Source organism: Eleutherodactylus coqui, chromosome 3, assembly GCF_035609145.1.
Source record: "Eleutherodactylus coqui strain aEleCoq1 chromosome 3, aEleCoq1.hap1, whole genome shotgun sequence".
Lineage (NCBI taxonomy): Eukaryota > Metazoa > Chordata > Amphibia > Anura > Eleutherodactylidae > Eleutherodactylus > Eleutherodactylus coqui.
In genome coordinates, this window is record NC_089839.1 from 162391700 (window position 1) to 162414807 (window position 23108).

The 23108-nt window shown below is 43.8% G+C and overlaps 1 protein-coding gene across 2 annotated transcripts in view; it reads right to left on the minus strand.

The window, feature by feature from the left end:
- Positions 1–23108, minus strand: part of TSEN2 (tRNA splicing endonuclease subunit 2) — a 39815-nt gene that overhangs the window by 3813 nt on the left and 12894 nt on the right. The window contains exons 5-10 of one of the 2 annotated variants that reach the window (XM_066596477.1): positions 12778–13063; positions 10467–10544; positions 9416–9466; positions 6794–6932; positions 5412–5448; positions 1325–1436 (exon numbers count right to left, since the gene is read on the minus strand). In XM_066596477.1, coding sequence (XP_066452574.1) covers positions 1325–1436; positions 5412–5448; positions 6794–6932; positions 9416–9466; positions 10467–10544; positions 12778–13063 — 703 coding nt within the window. Of the gene's footprint in view, positions 1–1324; positions 1437–5411; positions 5449–6793; positions 6933–9415; positions 9467–10466; positions 10545–12579; positions 13064–23108 lie in introns of both variants that reach the window. The other variant, XM_066596476.1, reaches the window with a different exon arrangement.

The following is a 23108-nucleotide window of genomic DNA, read 5'->3' on the forward strand; positions in this document are numbered from 1 at the left end:
ACTAATGCTCCAACTTTGCGCATGTGCTTTCTGACAACTGGGAGTTTATTGTGATGCACACCTCCTTTAGCTGGTACATGTGCTACATTTCTGGATAGACGGCATTCTATTGCGTCATTAGCTCGCTCACTCCTGACTACCCATCATATTGTACATTTAACTAATTATGCTTATTTACATTGCAACTATATAAATGGGTATTGTCTTATCCCTGATGAAGCTAGAACGCTACCAAGCAATACATGTGGGGTCCTTGACGCCTACCCTTTAGTCTTCCTCACTTTAGGGCCGTTTCACTCGATTTAGTCTTACTTTTGTGATCTTATATTGGTGGGATCTTTTGTCGCTGATGTTTTATCCACAATGCATAAACAAGTTGTGGTGTCACCCTACTTTAATTGTGGTTTATGGTGATCTTTTGCACTAGCATGTTGTATTACTGCTTATTGCTTGAAGCAGCGTGTCCTTGGTTGGGGTAGGTAACTCTTATTATGATTTTAAATGCATTTAATCCCTTTTGCAGGTCGGATGTATATGTGCTGAAATAAAATTTGTACATTTTTTAGCCTATTTATTGTAGTGGTGTGTCTATACACTTTAGCCACTTTTGTCCAAGTTTTTCCTGGCTTGGGTATATGACATTATTGTAAGTTTGAGACTTTTGACAGCTCAGACACATGAGCATGGCACAGATCAGCTAAATAGAGCATCTGGTGTAATCATAAATATATTACAAATATATTAGTGGTTACTGTAGTAGATCAATAAATAAGACATAAGGGTCTCAGACAACCCTTTAAAATCAGGTTCTATAGGTAAGGCCGGATTTACACGAGCGGGTTGGATTCCTGCCGGCCGGTGACCCTGCGTACCTCATTTTACTGCACTGCGGATGATCATGGAGGCAGTCATGAGCAGTACAGGTTTTTTTTTCTTTGTATTTCTCACGCCGTCAAACAACAACAAGGGCCCCCGCAGCCGATAAGCAATGTTAATTGCGTATGGGCTGCAGGTCGGATAGCCTTCATTTACTTCAATGGAGGCCGACCGCATGGATTCCATGGCAAAATAGAGCATGCTGCGATGTTTCTTCCACTTCCAGATTACACAATTCGTATTCACGAGTGTGAACTAAAAATCAAAAATGCATGCCTCTCAATGTCCGAATTTTACTGCAGATTGTACACACAGAAGGAGAGCACAGAATCTCCAATGCAAATCGGTACGTGTGAGCCTGGCCTAAAGCAGGATATTCTTACACAATGTAATATTGGAGTGTGTAAGAGGACAGAGCTAAAAATCACATCAGCATGTTGGTCTTCACCTTAGAAACATTCATGGTTGTCCTGTGGAGGCCAGATAAGGACCTCCAAGTCAGAGGCCGCAAAGGAGGACCTTCAAAGTTTTCATCAACAAGTTCTACAATTACCGAGTAGCTGTAAAGAGATGAAAACGTGGATTATTCCCAGCCGTGTTTCCCATTTTACATGCATAAATCATCGTATAATGAAAAGATTTGTATGTTTGAAATATACTTTGGGGCAGATTTGCTATTGAAAATTTGCCAGTCTTTTAGCGTAAATTACACCAGAGAAAGGTCTTAGGGCGGCCTAACATGATGGTACGTGCATATATGCTCGCTATTGTGTGACGTATATGCGATATGCAGTGTGCAAGAGCTGTACTTTACTGACATCAGTGCAGTCCCAGCAGTGCACTTTTGGAGTAGGCCGGACAACCTACTTAGTAGGCGAGGAAGCTTACTTGTAAGCAGGTCAGCTAACTCGGGAGGTGGGTCAGCTGACTCAGGAAGTCCAGGAGCTTTGGATTAAGCCCGCAAAATTGCACAGTTCTCTGCAAGATTTCATGCGCATTCCAAGCACATGTAAAGGAACCCATTCTAGTGAATAGGTGCTATATGCTGCGCATTAAGGGTGCAGATGTTGCAGCTGCAAATAAACTCGTGTGAGGCCGCCCTTAGGGTGTGTTCACATGATTTGATGCAGATTTTGGGGCAGGTCTACAGCAGATTTCACTTCAATTTGAATTCAACTGAAATAGTGAAATCTGCTGCCGCAACAAAATCTACAGCGAAACAGCTTAGATAGCTCGTCTGACAAAGGGGTACGTCTTTGTGAAAAGGGAATGTGACAAGGTGCACCAAATTTTAGCGTCATTTTTATCATGAACTAAGCCAACTAATAGGTAGTAGAACATTAGACTAAGCAGTCTAAAGATGTGCCATATTTATAATTTAGCAGAGTCACTGTGATAAATCTTATACATTATAACACTGTCTAGTTTAAGTTTGTACTGTCTAAAGGCTGGTTTACACGGGCCGATGATCGCTCAAACGACAGTTTGAGTGACAGCTTTGAGCGATCATTTTGCATAAAAATGAATTGGTATTTATGTAGCTACTCAGCTACTTAAATACCAATGAGGTATGCAAATAAAGCCTTCGCTGAATGCAGCTAATAGCCCGGATCTATGATCTGCTGTTGTTCTCCACAGGGAAACAATGCTATCAGGACTCCCCGTGGAGAACTACTGATAAAAGTGAATGACAATTTTTATGTTGGACTGAATTTAACGATCGTCCGAAAAGCAGACGATGGGCGCACAGTTACAAGCACCGATTATCGCTGAAACGATCGCCGATTAGCGATTTTTTAGCAATAATCGTCTGGTGTAAATGGGCCTTATCTACTAGACAGTGTTGGTAAATCTGCCCATTTGTGTTGTGTTTTGCACCACTTTCAAGGCCTCTGCTTGCTGATCCATTGTAGTCAATTCTCTCTGAGCTAAGAGGCTTGGACTCTAATCTGACGGGTTAGCTCTACTGAAACTGGTGCAAATAAAAACTACAACTTGTCCTGCAAAGTCAAGTCCTCACACAGCCCCATACACTGAGAAACAAAGTTAAACAAAATCTGTCACCTACTTTTAGCCCATAAGCTAAGCTAATACCCTGAAAGTAGGTGACCCGTGGGGTTAAGGATATTCGTTCTATACTTATCTTTCCTTGGCGTCAGCGCTGAAAGATGCCGCTTAATACATTGAGGACGCTGCTAAGTAGTCTGCCCGTTCTAATTTTATAACGGGCGGACTACTTAGCAGCATCGCTTAAAGGGGTTGTCTCGCGAAAGCAAGTGGGGTTAAGCACTTCTGTATGGCCATATTAATGCACTTTGTAATATACATCGTGCATTAAATATGAGCCATACAGAAGTTATTCACTTACCTTCCCTGCGCTGGCGTCCCCGTCTCCATGGCTCCGTCTAACTTCAGCGTCTAATCGTCCAATCAGGAGGCTGGAATCGGCACACGTGACGGGGCGGAGCTACGCGATGACGCGTAGAAGGGGCGGAGCCAGAACGCCGCTGCTGCCGGACAGACCCAAAGGCAGAAGACCCTTCTGCGCAAGCGCGTCTAATCGGGCGATTAGACGCTGAAGTTAGACGGAGCCATGGAGACGGGGACGCCAGCGCAGGGAAGGTAAGTGAATAACTTCTGTATGGCTCATATTTAATGCACGATGTATATTACAAAGTGCATTAATATGGCCATACAGAAGTGCTTAACCCCACTTGCTTTCGCGAGACAACCCCTTTAATGCATTCAGTGGCAACTTTCAGCACTTTCACTGGGAGAATGACGGAGGAGGGAAGTATAACACATCCCTGGACTCCATTGTCACCTATTTTCAGTCCCTATTAGCTTTTATCCCTAAGTTTTTAGGGATAAAAGTAGATGACAGATTCCCTTTAAGGGTCGCAGAATATTGCGACAGAAAGTGGTAAAACATAAAAAAAAAGAAATTCTACATATCATTTTTACCGCATTATGAATGCCGTAAATTTTTAACCCCTAAAAAGGCACAATTGTTTTTTTTTCTATTTCACCCAACTTAACAAAATGTTGTAAAAGTTTTTCAGTAAAAAAAAAAAAAAAAAAAAAGAAGGAGTTAAGGACGAGAGTAAGGCTTTTTTTTTTTTTTTTTTTAAAGAACAGATTGTAGTTTTTAATTGGCACCATTTTGACCATTTTGGGGTACATATATTGATTTACACTAAGGGTGGGAGGGGATAGTGGAAAAACCTGCTAATTGCCATCGTTTGTGTTGTTTTTCTGTGGGTCACTCGGACTACAGTGGTACCATATATCAATTTGGGTGTTTTTTTTTTTTTTTTAAAACAAAATGTTTTTTTGGGGTGGGTGGGGGGTGGACTGTGTTTAAGTTCATTAAGCAGTATGGAACATAACTTGACTAGGTATGGCCAAATAGACATCTACCGAAAATATAGGGGCAATTTGTTAGTTTCTAGAACTCTTTGATCCCGTTGTGGGGCAATGAAGGGCCAAAAGAGGAAGCTTCTGCCTTCAAACTCCTTAGATGCCATGGTCGCTTTCAACAATAGCATCTACGGGGTTGAATACCAGCATGTTGGCTATATTTTAGTCAGTACTTGCAGTGGAACACATAGACATGCTATTATATAAAAGAAGGGAGTCTTATGGACCCAGGTATATATTGCTATTAGAGATGAGCGAACGTACTCGGTAAGGGCGATTTCGCAATCGAGCACCGCGATTTTTGAGTACTTCACTACTCGGGTGAAAATTACTCGGGTGCGCCGGGGGGCAGGGGGGGGGGGGCGGCGGAGCGGGGGGTAGCAGCAGGGAACAGGGGAGAGCCCTCTCTCCCTCTCCCCCCCACTCCCCTCTGCAACCCACCGCTCACCCCCGGCGCACCCGAGTACTTTTCACCCGAGTAGTGAAGTACTCGAAAATCGCGGTGCTCGATTGCGAAATCGCCCTTACCGAGTACGTTCGCTCATCTCTAATTGCTATATAACCCTTTTCAGCAAATGGACATCCGATAACGGTGGATTCATACTAGTGCGTAATCTGTGTTTTGGCTTTTCATCTCTGTTCCGTTTTTGGAGCAGAGTGATTAAATTAAAACACAATTAAACAGATCTGCTTTTACCACCATTGATTTTAATGGAATTTATAAAAATGGAAAGCATTTTTTAAACAGGACAAATAGCACTGCAGACTGCGTTATTTGTCCAATTTAAAGACTGTAACCATGGCGGAACAGAAGCAGACAGCTTTCCATTTTCAAAAATACTATTGAAATCAATGGTAGTAAAAATGGATCCGTTTAATTGCATTTTAATTTCTTTTTTATGCTAAAAAAATGGAACAGAGAGATGGAAAGCCAAAACAAATATCAAATGCTAGTGTGAATCAACCCTTATTAGGATGTCCATGTGCTGGAAGGGATTGTACAGGTATTTAGATTTAGACCTGGTTCCATAAAGCCCTTTATACTAGATAATAAAAAGTATAAATGCTAAGTATATAACAGAGCTATATAAATAAATTGAAGGATATTTACCAACCTTGCATGGTAGAAGGCTGGGCCCTTACGATACAGCACTGTAAGACAAATAAAAAAAATCTGAGATATATTACATAAAATGGAAAAAATGGTCCCACACAATTTTTAGACACTCATTTAGGCCTAATGTACAAACTGTTCTGGTTTTAGGGCATTTTAAATACACACTAACTTTTCAAACAACTTTTGCTCATCTGACAGCCTGCGTGCATATCATCAATCTCGTAATATACTTGCATTTTCTTTTTGTTCTACCACTGAAAATCAAGTCTAAAGTGCTGCCACTAGGGGTCTCCCTTCTAGCTACTACATGCAACTGAGGAACAGACATTCAGATGCTGCCTTGCATCTGATTGCAGCAGGGTTACGCAAGGCAGCATGGGAAGTATGGGAGGGAATGTCCTGGCTTTCGTAAGACAATGTCCGCCCCCCCCCCCCCCTAACCTCCCCCGCCCTGCCCACCATCCCTGTAAGTGGATTGCAAAGAGCAGAGAAATAGGAAGATCTACATGGAAAATGGAATTGATAGAACTCAAACTGGGCACAAACAGCAGTAAAGCAGCAGCCAATGAAGACCTGGACTGCTTTTGAAAATTATTTGAAAACTCAGGTACACTTTAATTTATTTCTAGTAGACATGAATAATTCCCATGTATAACATTATTGGCTAGCAAAAAGTTATGTTACTATATAAACTGACCCTGTTCTACAGTGCATTGCACTGTTTACTTGACATTTATTTAACTCTTACCCTAAAACCTTGTTTTCTTACTATGAACTTCTACTTTATTATTTTTCTAAACTTTTAAAAAGATGAAAATAGTAAAAAGTTAAGTTCTTCTCAATAGGAGTAAACTACATTGTCTACTCTCCCAACTCATTTTGTGGCCATATAAATACAGGCTTACACAACCAAAGAGGGTGGAATTGGTGTGCGCAAAGGAAAGAAGGCCTCATAGCAATATTTGGAATTGGCCCTTCTTGTGCTGCCGCTGAAGAATATCCATTCATAATCTTAGGGCTTGATGGAATTCCTTCCTTAACTTCATGTTTTGAACACCTTGGACCAGATTGGATCACAAATGTTTTGTCACCTTAAGCAAACCTATGGGATATAAGATGCTGTAACTTCAGCCATCAAAATTAACAACTAGCCTGAACCCCACGTCAGAAATTGCAAGTTCTCAATCCAGTAATTGTGTTTTTTCTTTTTACTGCCGTCCCATATATTGTTTGCATAGGTATAAATGTATCAAAACTGTTCATTTCAAATACTGTACCATAATGCCTTGCTGACCAACAAACCATTGCATGGAGCTAAAAGGCTAAAAGAAAAAATACAGGATGATCAAAGAAAAGTGTGCGAGGTCCTCACTGGCTTACATAGGTCAGTTCCAAACTTCAGTCCTACTTTTGGCACCCAGCCCTTACTCCGGAAGTGGTGATATGCCATGTAACGTGTCTGGAAGCTTTGTTGTGCCGCACTAAAGACTTCCCACAGTTTTAATATAGTTAAAGGTTCCTAGGAGAAAATAATGAAAATGTCAGATGGAAGAACTGCTTCAGAGATGAGTTCTGGATGACAGACTGGGTGAACTATGTGGAAGTAACACATGAGTGATCAATTAGGTACCAAGCAACACTGGAGAGGTCATCTGATTGAGCAGAAAAGTATGGCGCTCTGGGAAAGCGAGACCCTCCTACGGAAATTGGAACATTTCTCATGAAAGAGGGTTTGTAAAAGAAATCTAATATAGATAAGCCTACAGGCTTTTTTCCCGCACCACACTTTTGTCTGACCTTTGGTGGACGATTTTGGTGTCACTAGATTAGTTACATCCTCACAGGCGCCGTAAAATCCAAAAATTGGAGATTGGTACAGCAAGTGACCTGTGAGGGCAGCCCAAACTTCCTATGTTAAGTCTATGGGCTCGTGCTTGGGAACAGTGAACTGTTGCTGAGGGAGTGCGAGCGGGTGGTTCTGAAGCAGAGCGGCCGATACGGAATGACAGCGGCTGCTACTGAAGAGCAGTGGGCGGCGCTACACTGGAGCGAGCGGTGCTGAAGAGACAGTAGAGCGGCGCTGTAGGAGAGGGGGTGGTGCTGAAGAGACAGCAGGGCGGCACTGTAGGAGAGGGGGTCGTGCTAAAGAGACAGCAGGGCGGTGCTGAAGGAGAGAGGGCGAGACTGCAGGCACAATTCAATTAAAAAATCCCGCCTCCTCGACGACTGTGATTGGTTCATCCAGCACTGCTCGGCCAATTACAACAGCACTGGATGGACCAATCATAACCAGTGTGTTATGGAGGCGGCATTTATGAATTAGCTGAGCCGCGGCTCATCGCCAGACTGCCGTGGCTCATCTTCTTCATAAAGCCCGCCTCCAATAAAACTTGATTTAACCCCGCCCCCAGTGTGACGCTGCACTAGGTTATAAGCCCTCCTTGACAGCTGCTCTCACCCACCCTACTGAGCCAGCTTATGAATGACTGTCCCTAAAGCCACTGGAAACTGTAGTGGCGGTGGGGATGGCATTCCTGCTGGACTACACTTCTCAGCGAATTCATAAAACACAAAAGCCCTCTTGTAGCAATGCGAAAGGAAACATTACAAATTGGAATGTTGGTGAATGCTTTTGGTGGCATTTCATTTGTCACATTTGTAAAACCATAAAATTGGACTTTGATACATTAAGTGACCTGTCAGGCCAAGTCAAAGTTCCTATGTTAAACCAACAACGCCGCTAGGAAGAGTCAAGTGTTCCTAGGTGACGTTCATATCAAGTGTAGTGCTTACCAGTTTGACTATTGCCATCTCTCCAAAACGTGGAAGACCAAGCCGTGGATGGCGAACAACAAACATTTACAAGAATTTCACATATCATTTTATGTTCGCATAGCGAATATCGGGTCAACCTAGTGATTATTAAATACAGGATATGTTCACCCTGCACATTTTTGCTATGGAATTCAAATTCCATACCAATGTCTCTTCAAATCTGCATCCAATTAATTTTAACGTGAATCCGTGCCAAAGTCTATATGGCACGAATTTTTTCTGCGCACAGATTTCAAATTTGCATTTAATGAAAAGAAAAAAGTGACATGTCAATTCTTGACATGGATTCCACAGGCAGGTTGCCCACTGAAAAGGACTATATGGATTAGCAGCTATTTGCATTGTAGTGGCAGATTTTTGCCACAGTCTTTATAGGCGAAACCCAAGCAGGAAAATCCGCATTGGATGTCCTGTGTGCACGTACCCCAAAGCATAAAGACTAACTAAATGAACAAAAGTAGTGTGCACCTCATTAAACCCATACAACAATTTTAGATATCGCATGTCCCTGAAAATGGTACAAATATAAATCATAATTGTACTGACCCGCAAAATAAACTTATGTCTTTTTTGCTGCAACATGTACACCATAAAAACAAGATCCGCCCCCCCAAAAATGGCATAATTGTGTTTTTTTTCCTCTTTTCACTTCACTTAGAAATTTTTAAACACTTCCATTTCCACTCTTTAGTTGATAGCGCTCGATGAGCGCTATGTAACCAGGAAAGGAGAAGGCAGAAGCAGTTAAAAAAAACGCTTCTCATCCGGGTCCTTGGCTGTGTCCGACAGATAAGAACCCGACCTGCTCCTGCTTGATTGCAGAAGCTTTAATCCCTCGCCATACTTCTACCAACGGGGATTGAAGACCAGGACCAGGAGCCCTATATTTAACATGCTTGGTAATTAAGGGGTTAAAGAGGAAAGTTTTTCCTTTACACCATCCATTCACCTTTCATTACATGTGGAGCCCAGCACAGGTGTACTGTCATGTGGGAGGTCTCAACCAGCCAGTGTCATTGCTGACATCACATTTAATTGACACTGTGACACTGAAGGGCATCTGGTGTTCTTTGAATCATTATGCATATTGCAAGGCCTGAGGTGCACAACAGTTTTTTTTTTCTGTAGTATTACTTCAAGTCTAAGGAATGTTCTTATACACCTTACCTTTTTATAGGTTATGGACAGGCACCCCAAGGCATATACCAAGAAAAAGGCCTAAGAAGACAATTAAAGAAAATACTAAGTATTTTATGTATAAACATTTCATACTGCTAAAAAGTCCGTCCCAAAATGGCGTCTGCAATCTATATATACAAATTAGTTAAAGGGGTTGTCTCGCGAAAGCAAGTGGGGTTAAGTACTTCTGTATGGCCATATTAATGCACTTTGTAATGTACATCGTGCATTAAATATGAGCCATACAGAAGTTATTCCCTTACCTTCCCTGCGCTGGCGTCCCCGTCTCCATGGCTCCGTCTAACTTCAGTGTCTAATCGCCTGATTAGACGCGCTTGCTGATTGGCTGGAATCGGCACATGTGACAGGGGCGGAGCTACGCGATGACGCGTATAAGGGGGCGGAGCCAGAATGCCGCTCGTGCCGGACCGAACAGATGGGAGAAGACCCTTCTGCGCAAGCGCGTCTAATCGGGAGATTAGACGCTGAAATTAGACGGAGCCATGGAGACCGGGACGCCAGCACAGGGAAGGTAAGTGAACAACTTCTGTATGGCTCATATTTAATGCACGATGTATATTACAAAGTGCATTAATATGGCCATACAGAAGTGCTTAACCCCACTTGCTTTCGCAAGACAACCCCTTTAAATTAAGATTTTGCCACTTTGTGAAACTGGCACTGTGGAACCTCAGCCGATGATTGATGACAAAGTCTACATTTTACCATGTAGGCTTGTGTGTGTGTTTCATTGAGAGAGGGAGCTTCATATTTCTTGTGTGGATGTAGATAATGTGAGCCATGAAGTTTGTTGTAGAGGCTATGGTGATGATAAGTGAGTGTGAGGCCGTAGCATGTAGTTACATAATGCATGCACATGAGTTGTTTTTATAACAACTAAGACATACATACATATACATACATACATACATACATACACATATATATATATATATATATATATATATATATATAATTTTTATATATTTTTTTAAATTGGATGACACAATAGAGGTAAAAAAAAATATATAACACTTACTTCTTCATGGCTGAGCTGCAGATACTCAAAAATCCTGAATGGATTCCGGCGGCAAACTAATGTTAATTTCTTCACTTCCTGAATTTGTAGACATGACAATGTAAGCATGGTATATCAATAGGTAAATAAAACCTAAACTGTAGACTCTAAATGTGTGAAATGTTATTTATAATTTATAACAAATGGGTATTCCTACCACAGCAGGTTATTCCCTCTCCTGTGGAGGATACATTATCGTGATGAGAATGCTCCTTTAGGACACAGTCAGACGAGCTTGTTTTATGTGCGATGAAAATGAACCCTTCTAAAAGAATCAATGGGTTCTTATAGAAGCGTTCATATGTGAGGAATTAGCAGTGCAAAACAGCAGGCACCTAATAAAAGATAGAACATGCACTATCATAGGTGCGCGCCTGCAGGAGTTTTCATTGACTTCTATGGGAGCAGAAGTGAATGGAAACTCCTGTGCGTAGAATAGCTGTTGACTCCTCTTAATACCTGCGGGTATGAGGAGAAGCCCCGTGGATTTCATTAACCCCGCGGGGTCTGAAAGGATTTTACAAAGGGCCATTTAAAGGGTGCTTCTTGGCAGCACCTTTAAAATGTCCTGCTGTAAACAGCGGGGTATTCCTACTGCCCCCCTGCTGGGCAATTCCCCAGGGGTGGAGGGCAGTAGGGGACTCCCCCCCACCTCTCTATCCAAGGGAATTCCCTATAGTGGGGAAGAGAGAGGGGGACAAGGTTTCAGGGCTTCCCCATAGAGCGTGGGATTTTCTGCGAGAATCCCCATAGCACACCATGGAGGGGGTGTGGCGAGGTGCAGGACTAAGGGGTGGCAGGTCCTTCTAGCCCCGCCCCCTCCTCCCACACTCTTGGGGGAAGCGCTTGGGATTTCTCGATAGCAGAGAGAGACAGCGCTGATATGGGAAATTTCCACTGCTCACTGTCCTTGCTCTGGAAAAATCCCAAAGCCCTGCAGGGCGGCTTCTCTCTCTTCGTAGAGCAGCTGCGCTTCCCCAAGGGCAGCTGCTCTAGTGAACAGGTAAAGTTTCATGCGCTGCGCATATAAAACTTTGCCCGGTCACGCATTTTCAGCATATGCAAGGAGTGCATTTTTTTTTCATGCACATTGGTGCACAAAAAAAAAACACACTTGTCTGATTGCCCCCCCCCCCCCCCAATTTGTACATGCCAAAGAGGTCAAATTACAACAGTGTATATGAAGCATAAATCCACTGATTGATATTAATCAGTAAATCCATACGTACAGCTAAAAGGGAAAGGAAAATGGCATGAAAATGTTTCACTTTACAACCACTAAAATAAGAGTGTACGGTCCCCAGAAACAGAAAGCTGGAGAAGAAGGGGTTCTCAAATCTCACACGTAAGCTGAGGCAGAGAATTGCAGCTTCATTTTCCTCCTCTACTTTTTACTGTATCCAAGACAGATATTTGCAATAAAACTATATATAAAAGAAGATCTAATAAGTTCTACAAAAGTTTTTAAAGGGATATCCCTAGAAATTTCTATCACTTTATGATCTCTGAAGGTCTAACCTCTGGGGCCCCCACGATAATGAAAATAAAGAACCCACAGTGCTGATTTAGTGCTGCAGTTTCCCGACCACCCGCTGTGTAGGGAACTGCAGTATAACTCCCAAATGAATGGGACCACCAGCTGCAGTTTCCTGCAAGTCAAGTGGCCTAGTTGGACACCCAATGGTCATAAAATGGTGGCATATCCTAATGATATGCCATCACTTTACAAGATGGGAATATCCCTTTAAGGCAATTTAAAGCTGAAATTAAACACAATACCAAGAAAAATAAGCAGATCTGTATGGACCATCTAAAATAATAATGGAGGAAGGATGTGTGCATGCAACACAAGATGCCTGTAGCTGCTGAACTTTAATCAAATGGGACAAGAACGGTCAATGAGATATGGTTCAAGATGCAACATTTTAGCCAGCTAGTTCTTGGTGATGTGGCAGGGGGTGTTCGCATGAGTAACACAGAAAGGATTCAACAGTGTGTAACGCTACGTCCACTACAAATACAATACACATAATACAGCTCAAATACTCATATTCAATACTTGAGAACTCCTTACACCCGTCTCCTCCTCCATGTCTTCAGCCGCTCCTGTAGTGTCTTCTTCTACCAGGACATACTCATGCCCCATTTCTTCCATAACACTTGTTCCTTCTGGTTCTGCCTGAAGAGTCTGTTTTTGGACCTTACACCCACAATGTATAATAAGGTCATCATGCCGGTGGCAATGTAGCTTTTCCAGAACTGCTTTGTCTACCTGAGTGCAGGTGTGATCGGTGTCGGGGTCCTGTGCGCCATACTTTGACAAAGGATCATAATTGGGATTTCCTTCACGAACTATGTTTTCTGTATTGGTAGGAATTGATTTATCAGCAGGCTCTTTTTGCAGCTCATCTTTGGAGTCCTCCAAATGTACTGTCTCACCATCTTCATCCAACAGATGAATAGGACTGGTATAATCTCTAAGAATTTTGTTAGCAGATGTTAAGTCCATACCTTGTCCTTTTAAAAGTTCTTTGGCCCATTCTACATGATGCTGATACCTATGAGTAGATCAATCTCCAAGTTATGTAGGAATGAAACAGAGAAGGAAAATACAAAGGCATAGATTTACACGCAGTCTAAACCGGAGTACCCATGAGAAAATTGTTAGCTGAAACGAGTGATTCCTGATCATTGGTCATAAAACCCTTAGCACCCCAGGATGTATATTTAAGTCATTGCCGCACCGACCCACAACAGCCGCCATCAGCGTTCACGCTGATCGCAGGTGCTAACCTTTTTAAATGCAGCTGTTAATTCTGACAGCTGCATTTAAATGTCCCAATCTGTGTTTGGAGGGCCAAAACAGCCTCCTCGCGGTGGCAACCAGGGGGCCTTTTGAAAGGCCACCAGGGCTGCCATGAATTATTGCACAGGCACATCTTGAAAGACTGCCTGTAAGAATACAGTATAATGCAATACTATGAAATAGCATTATAGTGTATGAGCAATCAAATAATTCAACTCCCATTGGGGGACTTAAAAAATATTTTTCATTATTGTAAAAATAAAATCCATTAAAAAATATATATATTTTCCTGTATTTTTAATAAAAAATATCAAGACAAAGAAAAGCAAATACATATTTGGTATTACAGTATCTGTAAAAGCCTGATCTATTAAAGTAAAGCATTGTTTGTCCCGCATGGTGAACGTCAGAAAAATAAAAAAACAAAAAACACATAATGCTCTTTTAGTCACCCCATCGCTAAAAAAAAAAATGTAATAAAATGCAATCAAAAAGTCATATGCACTCTAAAATGGTACCAGTAGAAACTACAGGACATCCGGGGGGAAAAAAAGCCCTTAACCCCTTAGTGACCAAGCCTGTTTGCGCCTTAATGACCATGACCGTGTCACTTTAGCATGGAAAAACACCAGAAAGGTTTTGCATATCCAAGCGCTTCTGACATTGTTTTTTCGCCACATGTTGTACTTCATTTAGGTGGAAAAAAAAGACCGATAGAATTTGTGTTTATTTATTAAAAGCGCCAAAATTGGGAAAATTTGGGAAAAAATCATCATTTTTTCACATTTCCAACTGCAATATCTCAAATATGTGCAAACATAATATAGAAATTTTTGCTAAGATTTATATTTCCACCCGTTTACTTTATTTTGGGCGCACATTGGAAAAACTTTCGCTTTTTTTAACCATTTAGGAGACGTACAAATGTAACATTACTTTTCAGCATTTTGAGGAACACTTTGTTTTCCTACACCAATCCAAGATTGGAAAGGCTCATAGGAGTCAAAATGATAGATACCCCCACAAGTGACCCCATTTTAAAAACTACACCCTTTAACGTATTCACTGAGGGGTGTCATGAGTATTTTAACCCCACAGTTTTTTTTCAGGAGTCAATGCAATTTAGAAGAGAAAAACTAAAATTTCATATTTTTGCAAATATGTCATTTTAACGACAGGACTTTTTTGTATAGTACACATGAAAATTAGGATTTGCACCCCAGAATGGATACCCCTGTTTGTCCCGTGCTCAGAAACATACCCATTGTGGCCCTAATATTACGTCTGGATGCACAATGGGGCCCAAAATGAAAGGAGCAACCGGTGGCTTTCGGAACAGAAATTTTGCTTGAAGGAGATTTAGTCCCCATTGCCCACTTGTAGAGCCCCTGAGTGACCAAAACGATGGAGAACGCCCACAAGTGACCCCATTTTGAAAAGTAGACCCCTTAACAAATTTATCTAGGGGTATGATGACTTTTTTGACTTCACAGTTTTTGAATGAATCTAAGCCAAGCCGAAGGAAAAAAATACGATTTTCATTTTTTTGGTAATTCTGTCATTTCAAAAGCAGTTTTTTTTGTACCGCACATATATGAATGAAGACTTGCACCCCAAAATGGATACCCCTGTTTGTCCCGTGCTCAGAAACATACCCATTGTGGCCCTAGTATTACGTCTGTATGCACAATGGGGCCCAAAATGAAAGGAGCAACCGGTGGCTTTCGGAACAGAAATTTTGCTTGAAGGAGATTTAGTCCCCATTGCCCACTTGTAGAGCCATTGAGTGACCAAATGATGGAGAACCCCCACAAGTGACCCCATTTTGAAAAGTAGACCCCTTAACGAATTTATCTAGGGATATGATGACTTTTTTGACTTCACAGTTTTTGAATGAATCTAAGCCAAGCAGAAGGAAAAATTATGATTTTCATTTTTTTGGCAATTGTGTCAATTTAAAAACTGGTTTTTTTGGACAGTGTACATAGGAATGAAGACGTTCACCCCAAAATGGATACCCCCGTTTGTCCCATGTTCAGAAACATACCCATTGTGGCCCTAATCTACTTAAAGGAAACATAGCTAGGCCTATAATGGAAGGAGCACCCATTGGATTTCAGGGTACAACGGAATAAATTCCAGTCCCACTGCCCACTTGTAGAGCCCTTGAGCGGCCAAAACGATAGAGAACCCCCACAAATGACCCCATTTTGAAAACTAGACCCCTTAACAAATTCATCTAGGGGTGTACTGCATATTTTGACCCCAAAGTATTTGAATGAATCTAAGCAAAGCAGAAGGAAAAAGTTACGATTTTCATTTGTTTGGCAATTTTGTCAATTTAAAAACTGTTTTTTTTGTACAGCACACATAGGAATGAAGACGTTCACCCCAAAATGGATACCCCTGTTTGTCCCGTGTTCAGAAACATACCCATTGTGGCCCTAATCTACTTACAGGACACATGGCTAGGCCCATAATGGAGGGAATGCCCGCTGGATTTCAGGGCAGAACTGAATAAATTCCAGGCCCCATTGCCCACTTATACAGAAAAAAAATTGACTTCCTAAAAATATCCCCCCCCCCCCGCCATCCCCATTTTTTTGGCATTCCCTAAATATTAGATAAAGGTAATAATATAAACTGCGTTTTATGTCCAAAGACAGGGGTAATTACGGAGGCTGGTTGGGCACATGGGGCTAGAAAAACGGGTATCCCCCCTCCTCTCATGTATTTTGGGGGGGTATTTCGTAACCTCAGCGGCGGGTATGGGGTGTAAAAAGTGGCGCTCTGTGAGGCTTTGTAATCTTGCTGCGGTGCGGCGGTCTCACAGAAAAGGCGCTCAACAAGCTGCTCCTGGAACTGCAGGAAGGCGAGCGTTCCAGGGGCTTCTTGTAAATTACGGATTACAGGTAGCGGTCTGAATAACGCCGGGCTCACGTAGCCGTAGGTGGAATCTGCTTGCGGAGGCCCGCAGCGGATTCCAACTGTGAGCCCGGCTGTGACCTTGCGTACGGCCGCGTAATGTACTGCGCATAAATGTCTACTCACACAGGCGTTTTTTTGTTTTTATTTCCCGCGCCGTCGCTTAGAGATGACCCGGGTACCCGCAGCCCGTTGACAATGTGTTTGCATATGGGCTGCGGGTATATCTGCGGTCATAGAGCACAATGGGCTCTAGGTCGCGGATATCCGCGGTAAAATGTAGCATGCCGTGTTCTGGTTCTGCGAGTGGATTACGTAATTCCGACCCGCTAATTGGGGGGAATTGTGTAATCCAATGCATGCGATTGATCCATGGATTACCGCTGATCAAGCGCATGCAGAACCCGTAATTCTTCTCTGGTCATGTGTGACCGGCCTAATGTTAGTTCGCTACTTTATCACGTGACCGGGGACCGCTCAGCGAGGTCTCCGGTCACTGCTCCAGGCTCTCGGCGACCGTTGGTCGCTGGGAGCAAGGAGATTTAAAATTTCCTGGGCTCCCCGGCTCCTGCGAATGTGTCTGGCATTTTGCCGGCGGGCACATACCCAGTAGCTGGCAGGATCCATGGAGGATAATCGCATCTGGATTCAAATGCGAAAGCCTCCGAGAAGATGTTTCATCTCCTCTCACCGATCGCATCGGTGAGGGGAGATGAAACTGCCACTTTTTTAAGAACTTTTGCGTGATCGCCATTATGCATTGGATAACGGCGATCACGTGACCAGTAACCGCATACCGCGGCTCCCAGTGACATCTCCAGGCTCTTGGCTACCTTTGGTAGCCAGCAGCAGGGAGATTTTAAATTTCTTGGGCAATCTTTCACTTTTGCGCATGCGCCCGCCATCATGCTGACGGGCGCATGCGCCGAAGCTGGGGTAAGGTCCACGGATCAACATCCCACCAGGGAACAAATCCGGGACCTTGGGTACGTAATTTCATCCCCCCCTTACGGATACAATCCGTAAGGGGAGATGAAACTTTAACTTTTTTTTTTTTTTTTTTTTACTTTTTAACTTTATATGATCACCGTTATCTGATGGATAACGGTGATCATATAACTGGAAACCGCATACAGCGGTCCCCAGTCATATCTCCCTGCACTCGGCTATCTGTGACAGCCAGGTGCAGGGAGATTTTGAATTTGCTGGGCTCGCCGGCTTCTGCGCATGCGCGCCACATCGGCGCATCGCAGAGGCCAGCGGGGGGTCCTGACACCGGCCGGAGGACATCGGCAGACCTGAGGTGAGTATTTTCACTTCCCCTCATGGATCCGATCCATGAGGGGAGGTGAAACTTTTCTTTTTTTACACTTTTCCGCGATCGCCGTTATCCATTGTATAACGGCGATCGCGGTACCTACAGGAGCCGGGAGCCAGGAGATTTTAAATTTCCCGCGCCGCCGGGCCTTCTGCGCATGCGGCTGACGTAATGCCGCCTGGCGCGCATGCGCAGAAGGACGGCTACGGGGCCCGAAGCATCGGGACAGCGGGGAGCCGTGCCGCGGACCTCGGTGAGTAATTTCAGCTGCTCCGATGGATCCGATCCATCAGAGCAGCTGAATCTTTAACTTTTATTGCAGTTTTATTTACTTTTTTGCGATCGGCGCCCGGGATGACAGCTACCTGCGGACACTGACAGTATGGAGCTGTCACGTCCACAGCCCGAGGGGCTTTATTCTCTGCGGGACACATGTTTTTACATCCTCAGAGAATAAAGCCCACTTCGGGAGGACGTAAAAACTCTATGGGCTGGTCGTTAAGGGGTTAAACAATTGTATCAATAGAAAAAAAAATTTAATTTATGGTTGTCGAAAGATAAAAGGCAGCAAATATTTTTTTTCCAAAAACATTTTATTTTTTAAAAGTAGTGCAAGGAAAAAAAAAAACTATATAAATGTATTATCGTTGTGATTGTACTGGCCCACAGAGTAAAGTCATCATGACATTTTTGCCGCAATGTGTACACCATAAACACAAGACGCCCCCAAAGCTGTCAGAATTGCTTTTTTTCCCATATCGCTCCACTTAGAAGCTTTTCAGTACATTAAATAGTACCACTGAAAAATACAAACTCGTTCCACAAAAATACAGAAAGCTATGTTGAGGAATAAAAAAGAAAAAAAAAAAAAAAGTTATGATTTTTTGCAAGTGGGGAGGAGAAAGCAAAATGCAAGTTCAAAAATGGCCACATCACTAAGAGGTTAAAAGGGTTATCCAGGTTGTAAAAACTGACATCCTGTCCTTTGGATAAGCTATCATGACCTGGGTATGTTAGACTCACTCCCCCATTATTAAACACTCTCTTCCTTACTTAACTACAATAAACCACTGAGACCGATTTCTTTGGAAATTTTTGGCCACAGCAGCCAAGTTTATTAAACAAAAAACACATACAATTATTTTAACCTTTTTATACGAGGGGAGGCCCTGGAGGCAACCAAAAATACCAAAATTACCCAAAGGGGGGGTCTGGTGTTAAATAAATAAATAAACCCGTACCTTGCCTCCAGCCGTCACCCGCCTCGGAGACACCACTAGCCCCCCTCCACCGGGATGCTAGAAGAACAAAAATATCTTAAGGCCACCCGGGATCCCTTCCCTGGCCTTCTCCCACACACCAGCCCCAACACCATAACACCAGGGTGACAATACCGGTGAGGCCGTCCCCACCAATACTTCCTTTCACCCAACATACCAACTCAGCCTCCAAGGACCCCTCCCCCCGTCCGCCACAGCCAGCAGAACTTACTCCCTAAGTCTGCGCAGCCCCCACAATCGCAGAGCCCTCTCTATCCCCTCTTGGATCGCCAGTGTCCACATATCGGTACCAACCTCGTTGAGGTGTACCCCGTCACTCCTCCAGTAACCCCCATAACCCCCTTCAAGATCATGGTGGCGAATCTTTACCCCTCCATTCCGAACGACAAAATTCGAAATGTGCCTATTAATTTTAATGCGGGCTTTGTTTATCTTTTCTACTGATCTCGCCATCCGCCACGTTTTCCTAGGCAAGATTTCCGACCAAACTATGATCATGTCCGGGAATAACCTTCGCATGCGCAAGAAGTCATGCTGTATATCCCTGCGTATCTCCCTCGCAGGTCTTCCACCCAGGTCATTGCCACCGGCATGCAGCACTAAGATGTCCGGTGCCTTGTCTAGCTCCACAAACCCTTTTACCTCCGGAAGCACCCTGCCCCACATCATGCCCCTCATACCAATCCAGCGGATAATCGCGTCATCCCTTGAAAACCCAAGCTGACGGCCTTCTGGTCTCAGCTTAGCTCGATCAGCTGCCCAGAACACAAAAGAGTGGCCGACGATCCAAACCAGCGCTGGATCTTGACCTGTCAAGACAAAACCAAACACAAAGAATCCAATAATAAAATATCCGTTCAAATGTGTATACATACCCCAAAACTGTTTTTTTTTTTTTTTTGTGTGTGTGTGTGTGTCTCATCCTCTATCATTAAACCAACCCTCAGGTCTAATATAGATTTGGTATCTTTTTGATTCCCATCTCCCAATTTTTTGCACCACTGACGGGCTCAAACCCCATTCTGCAGCCTCTGTAGCCGCACCAATCCTAAAAGAATGGGACGAATAACCCACTCTTTCAAGGCCTAACTGCTCCAGCGCCTTTTTCAACACTGCACTAAATTGAAACTTTGATAGGTAAAGGCCATTCCTATGCTGCAATAACGGACCATCCTTTATTACCAAAACTTCCATCAGATTCTTCACACACCCCACCGGACACATACGTGCCCCAGGTACTGACCCCAGGACAATCCTTTTCCCTTTTCCTAATTGGTCGGTCTTGGAGCTTCTCAACCAAATTTCCAACTGGTCCCTCAATAACGTCACGTCTGTGCACAGCAGACCGCCCCCCATTTTCGTGCTGGGTGATACCAACTCACTGATACGAAAAGCCCCGAAAAAGGCTAAGGAGAACGCCGCCTTAAACAAACTTGATTCAAATGAGTTGTGACAAACCACCTCCAATGCCTTCCCCAAATTCTCCAAAACGGCAAAAGATATCGGCCGTCTACCATCTTTTCCCCGTTTCCCTCTTCTAAAACCTTTTAAAGCTTGCCGTACTATAAACTCTTTAGTAACATCCCTCCAACCTTGCAATTTAAAATTAAACGCTATGGCCGCCATAATGCGATCCACCTTAGCCACTGACCAACCGCTACTAGACGCCTCACTCAATAACCATAACAAAGCCCCTGTCCTATCTTCATCACTATGGACTTCCCCCAAAATTCCCACCCAACGTTCCCACTCCTTCCATGCCGAATCATACGCTTTCCGCGTATTCTCAGCTAAAGATCGTCTTATAAGGTGCTCCGCTGCACGTCTACCAGACTCCAAAGTTCTTGAGGGCATCGAATTCCTTCCTCCTCTGCATCCGGCACCAATGTTCGAAAACGCTCCCACTGAAAGCGAGAAATTGAGTCAGCAATGGCGTTCTCAATCCCCGGAACATGCACAGCAATTATCCATGTGTTAAGTGACAAACACAACAAAACCAAATGCCGTAACAAGTCCACCACTGGGGGCGAGTGCGCACTTAGTGCGTTGATAGCTTGCACAACCCCTAGATTGTCACAACAAAACCTAACTTTTTTATTACGAAACCAATCTCCCCAAATTGCCACTGCCACGACAATGGGGAATAACTCTAACACCACCAGATTTTTAACCAAACCTGCTTCCACCCATTCCTTTGGCCATGCCGCCGCACACCATTGTTTTCTAAAGATTGCACCAAAACCCGTGCCCCCTGCAGCATCAGTGAACAGTTCCCAATCCACATTATCCACCCCTTTTTTCCATCATAATTGACCGCCCATTATATTTTCCAAGGAATGACAGCCAAACTGACAAGTCAGCTTTCATTTCCTTTGTGACCCTAATGAAATGGTGAGGAGATTTAACCCCCGCCGTTGCCCTAGCCATTTTTCTACTAAAGACTCGCCCCATGGGCATAATCCTGCAGGCAAAATTTAGTTTCCCTAATAAGGATTGCAGATCTTTAAGCGTCACTTTTTTGCTTGACTGTACCTTAAGTAGATCGTGCTCCAAAGAAGACAACTTCTCTGGCGGCAAACGACACTCCATGGCCACAGTGTCAATTACAATTCCTAGAAAACTCAAACATGTTGTAGGGCCTTCCGTTTTTTCCGGAGCCAATGGCACACCGAAATGACATGCGACCCATTGCACCGTGTCCAGAAGGTTCTTGCAAATATCATTATTTGCCAGCCCTATACACAAGAAGTCATCTAAGTAATGGATGACAGACTGAATCCCTGCCACGTCACAAATCACCCACTCCAAAAAAGAACTGAACGCTTCAAAGTAAGCGCATGAAACTGAACACCCCATTGGTAGACATCTGTCTACAAAAAACATCCCCTCCCAATAACAACCCAGCAAACGACAACTGTCTGGGTGCACCGGCAACAAACGAAATGCTGATTCAATATCAGTTTTCGCTAGCGTCGCCCCCATCCCATACTTGCGTACCCATTTTACGGCTGCATCAAACGATGTGTATACCACCGAACAGAGTTCTGGGTCGATCCCATCATTTACTGATGCCCCTTTAGGGTACGACAAGTGATGAATGAGCCGAAATTTGTTCGGCTCTTTTTTAGGGACCACCCCTAGCGGTGACACCACCAAATCCTCCCAAGGCGGGGTCTCAAATGGGCCCGCCATTCTACCTAAACTAACCTCCTTAAACAATTTTTCATGCACGACCTCCCTATGCTCCGCCGCCGACTTCAAGTTTTTCAACGAAAACGGAACTTGATGCCTTGGTTGCGGTATCCTAAAACCCTGTTCAAAACCTTCAAACAAAAGTAACCCCTTTTCTTTATCCGGGTATCTATTTAGATAGGGGACCATCCTTTGAAGATTCACCGGTGTCATCCCTTTTCCAATTGCTTCCCCCCCCTTTTCCCTTATCCTTTCTGAAGCACCGAGAGGCGCCGTGAGATGCGCCTTCACAAACTGAGCAGACGTGCTTGAACTTGCATGTCGCTCCAAATTTACATTTTCCCTCATTAAATTGCCAGCAAACTCCTGGCTTTTTACCTCCTGCTTGTCCCCCTTGTTGTCCGCTCCCAGAAACCCCACTTGTGCCGGCTGTGCCGGCTCCTCCCTGAAAGGGATGCCCGTGTCTAACCGGGGCCATCACTCTAAGCCATAGACCGATGTCCTTATGGTCCCATCGGATGCTGGGCCTAACCGACTTCCGCTGACGAAATTGTTCGTCATAACGGAGCCAAGTTTGCCCCCCGTATGTGCGGTATGCCTCTCCTATGGCGTCCAGGTAACAGAATAAACCTGAACAATTCTCTGGATTCTTTTCGCCAATAACGCTCGCCAATATTGCAAACGCCTGTAACCAATTCTGAAAAGTTTGCGGGATCAATCGCCACCGCCTCTTTTCTTCTTCCTCCTTCTTGTATTCCGTCCTTTTTCCCTTTTCTAGATTAAATTTTTCCAACGGGAGTAGAGAGAATATCTCCACGTACTCATCCCGCCAGATCTTTTCTTTGATCTCTTTTTTCAGGTGTGCCCCCAAAGGACCCTCAAAGCACACATACACCTCTCCCTTAGCCTTGTCATCAAGCCGCACTGCATTCCCGTCCTTCTCTGTCTGAACGGCGACTGTTACCCCTGACGTTGCCGATGCTGTACTGACCGGCTGACTATGCATTAATGTCCCTGCATCATTTGCCGAACCGGCCCCCCCCCCCTTGCTAGCCAAGCCGCCACAGGCGATGGTCCACTCA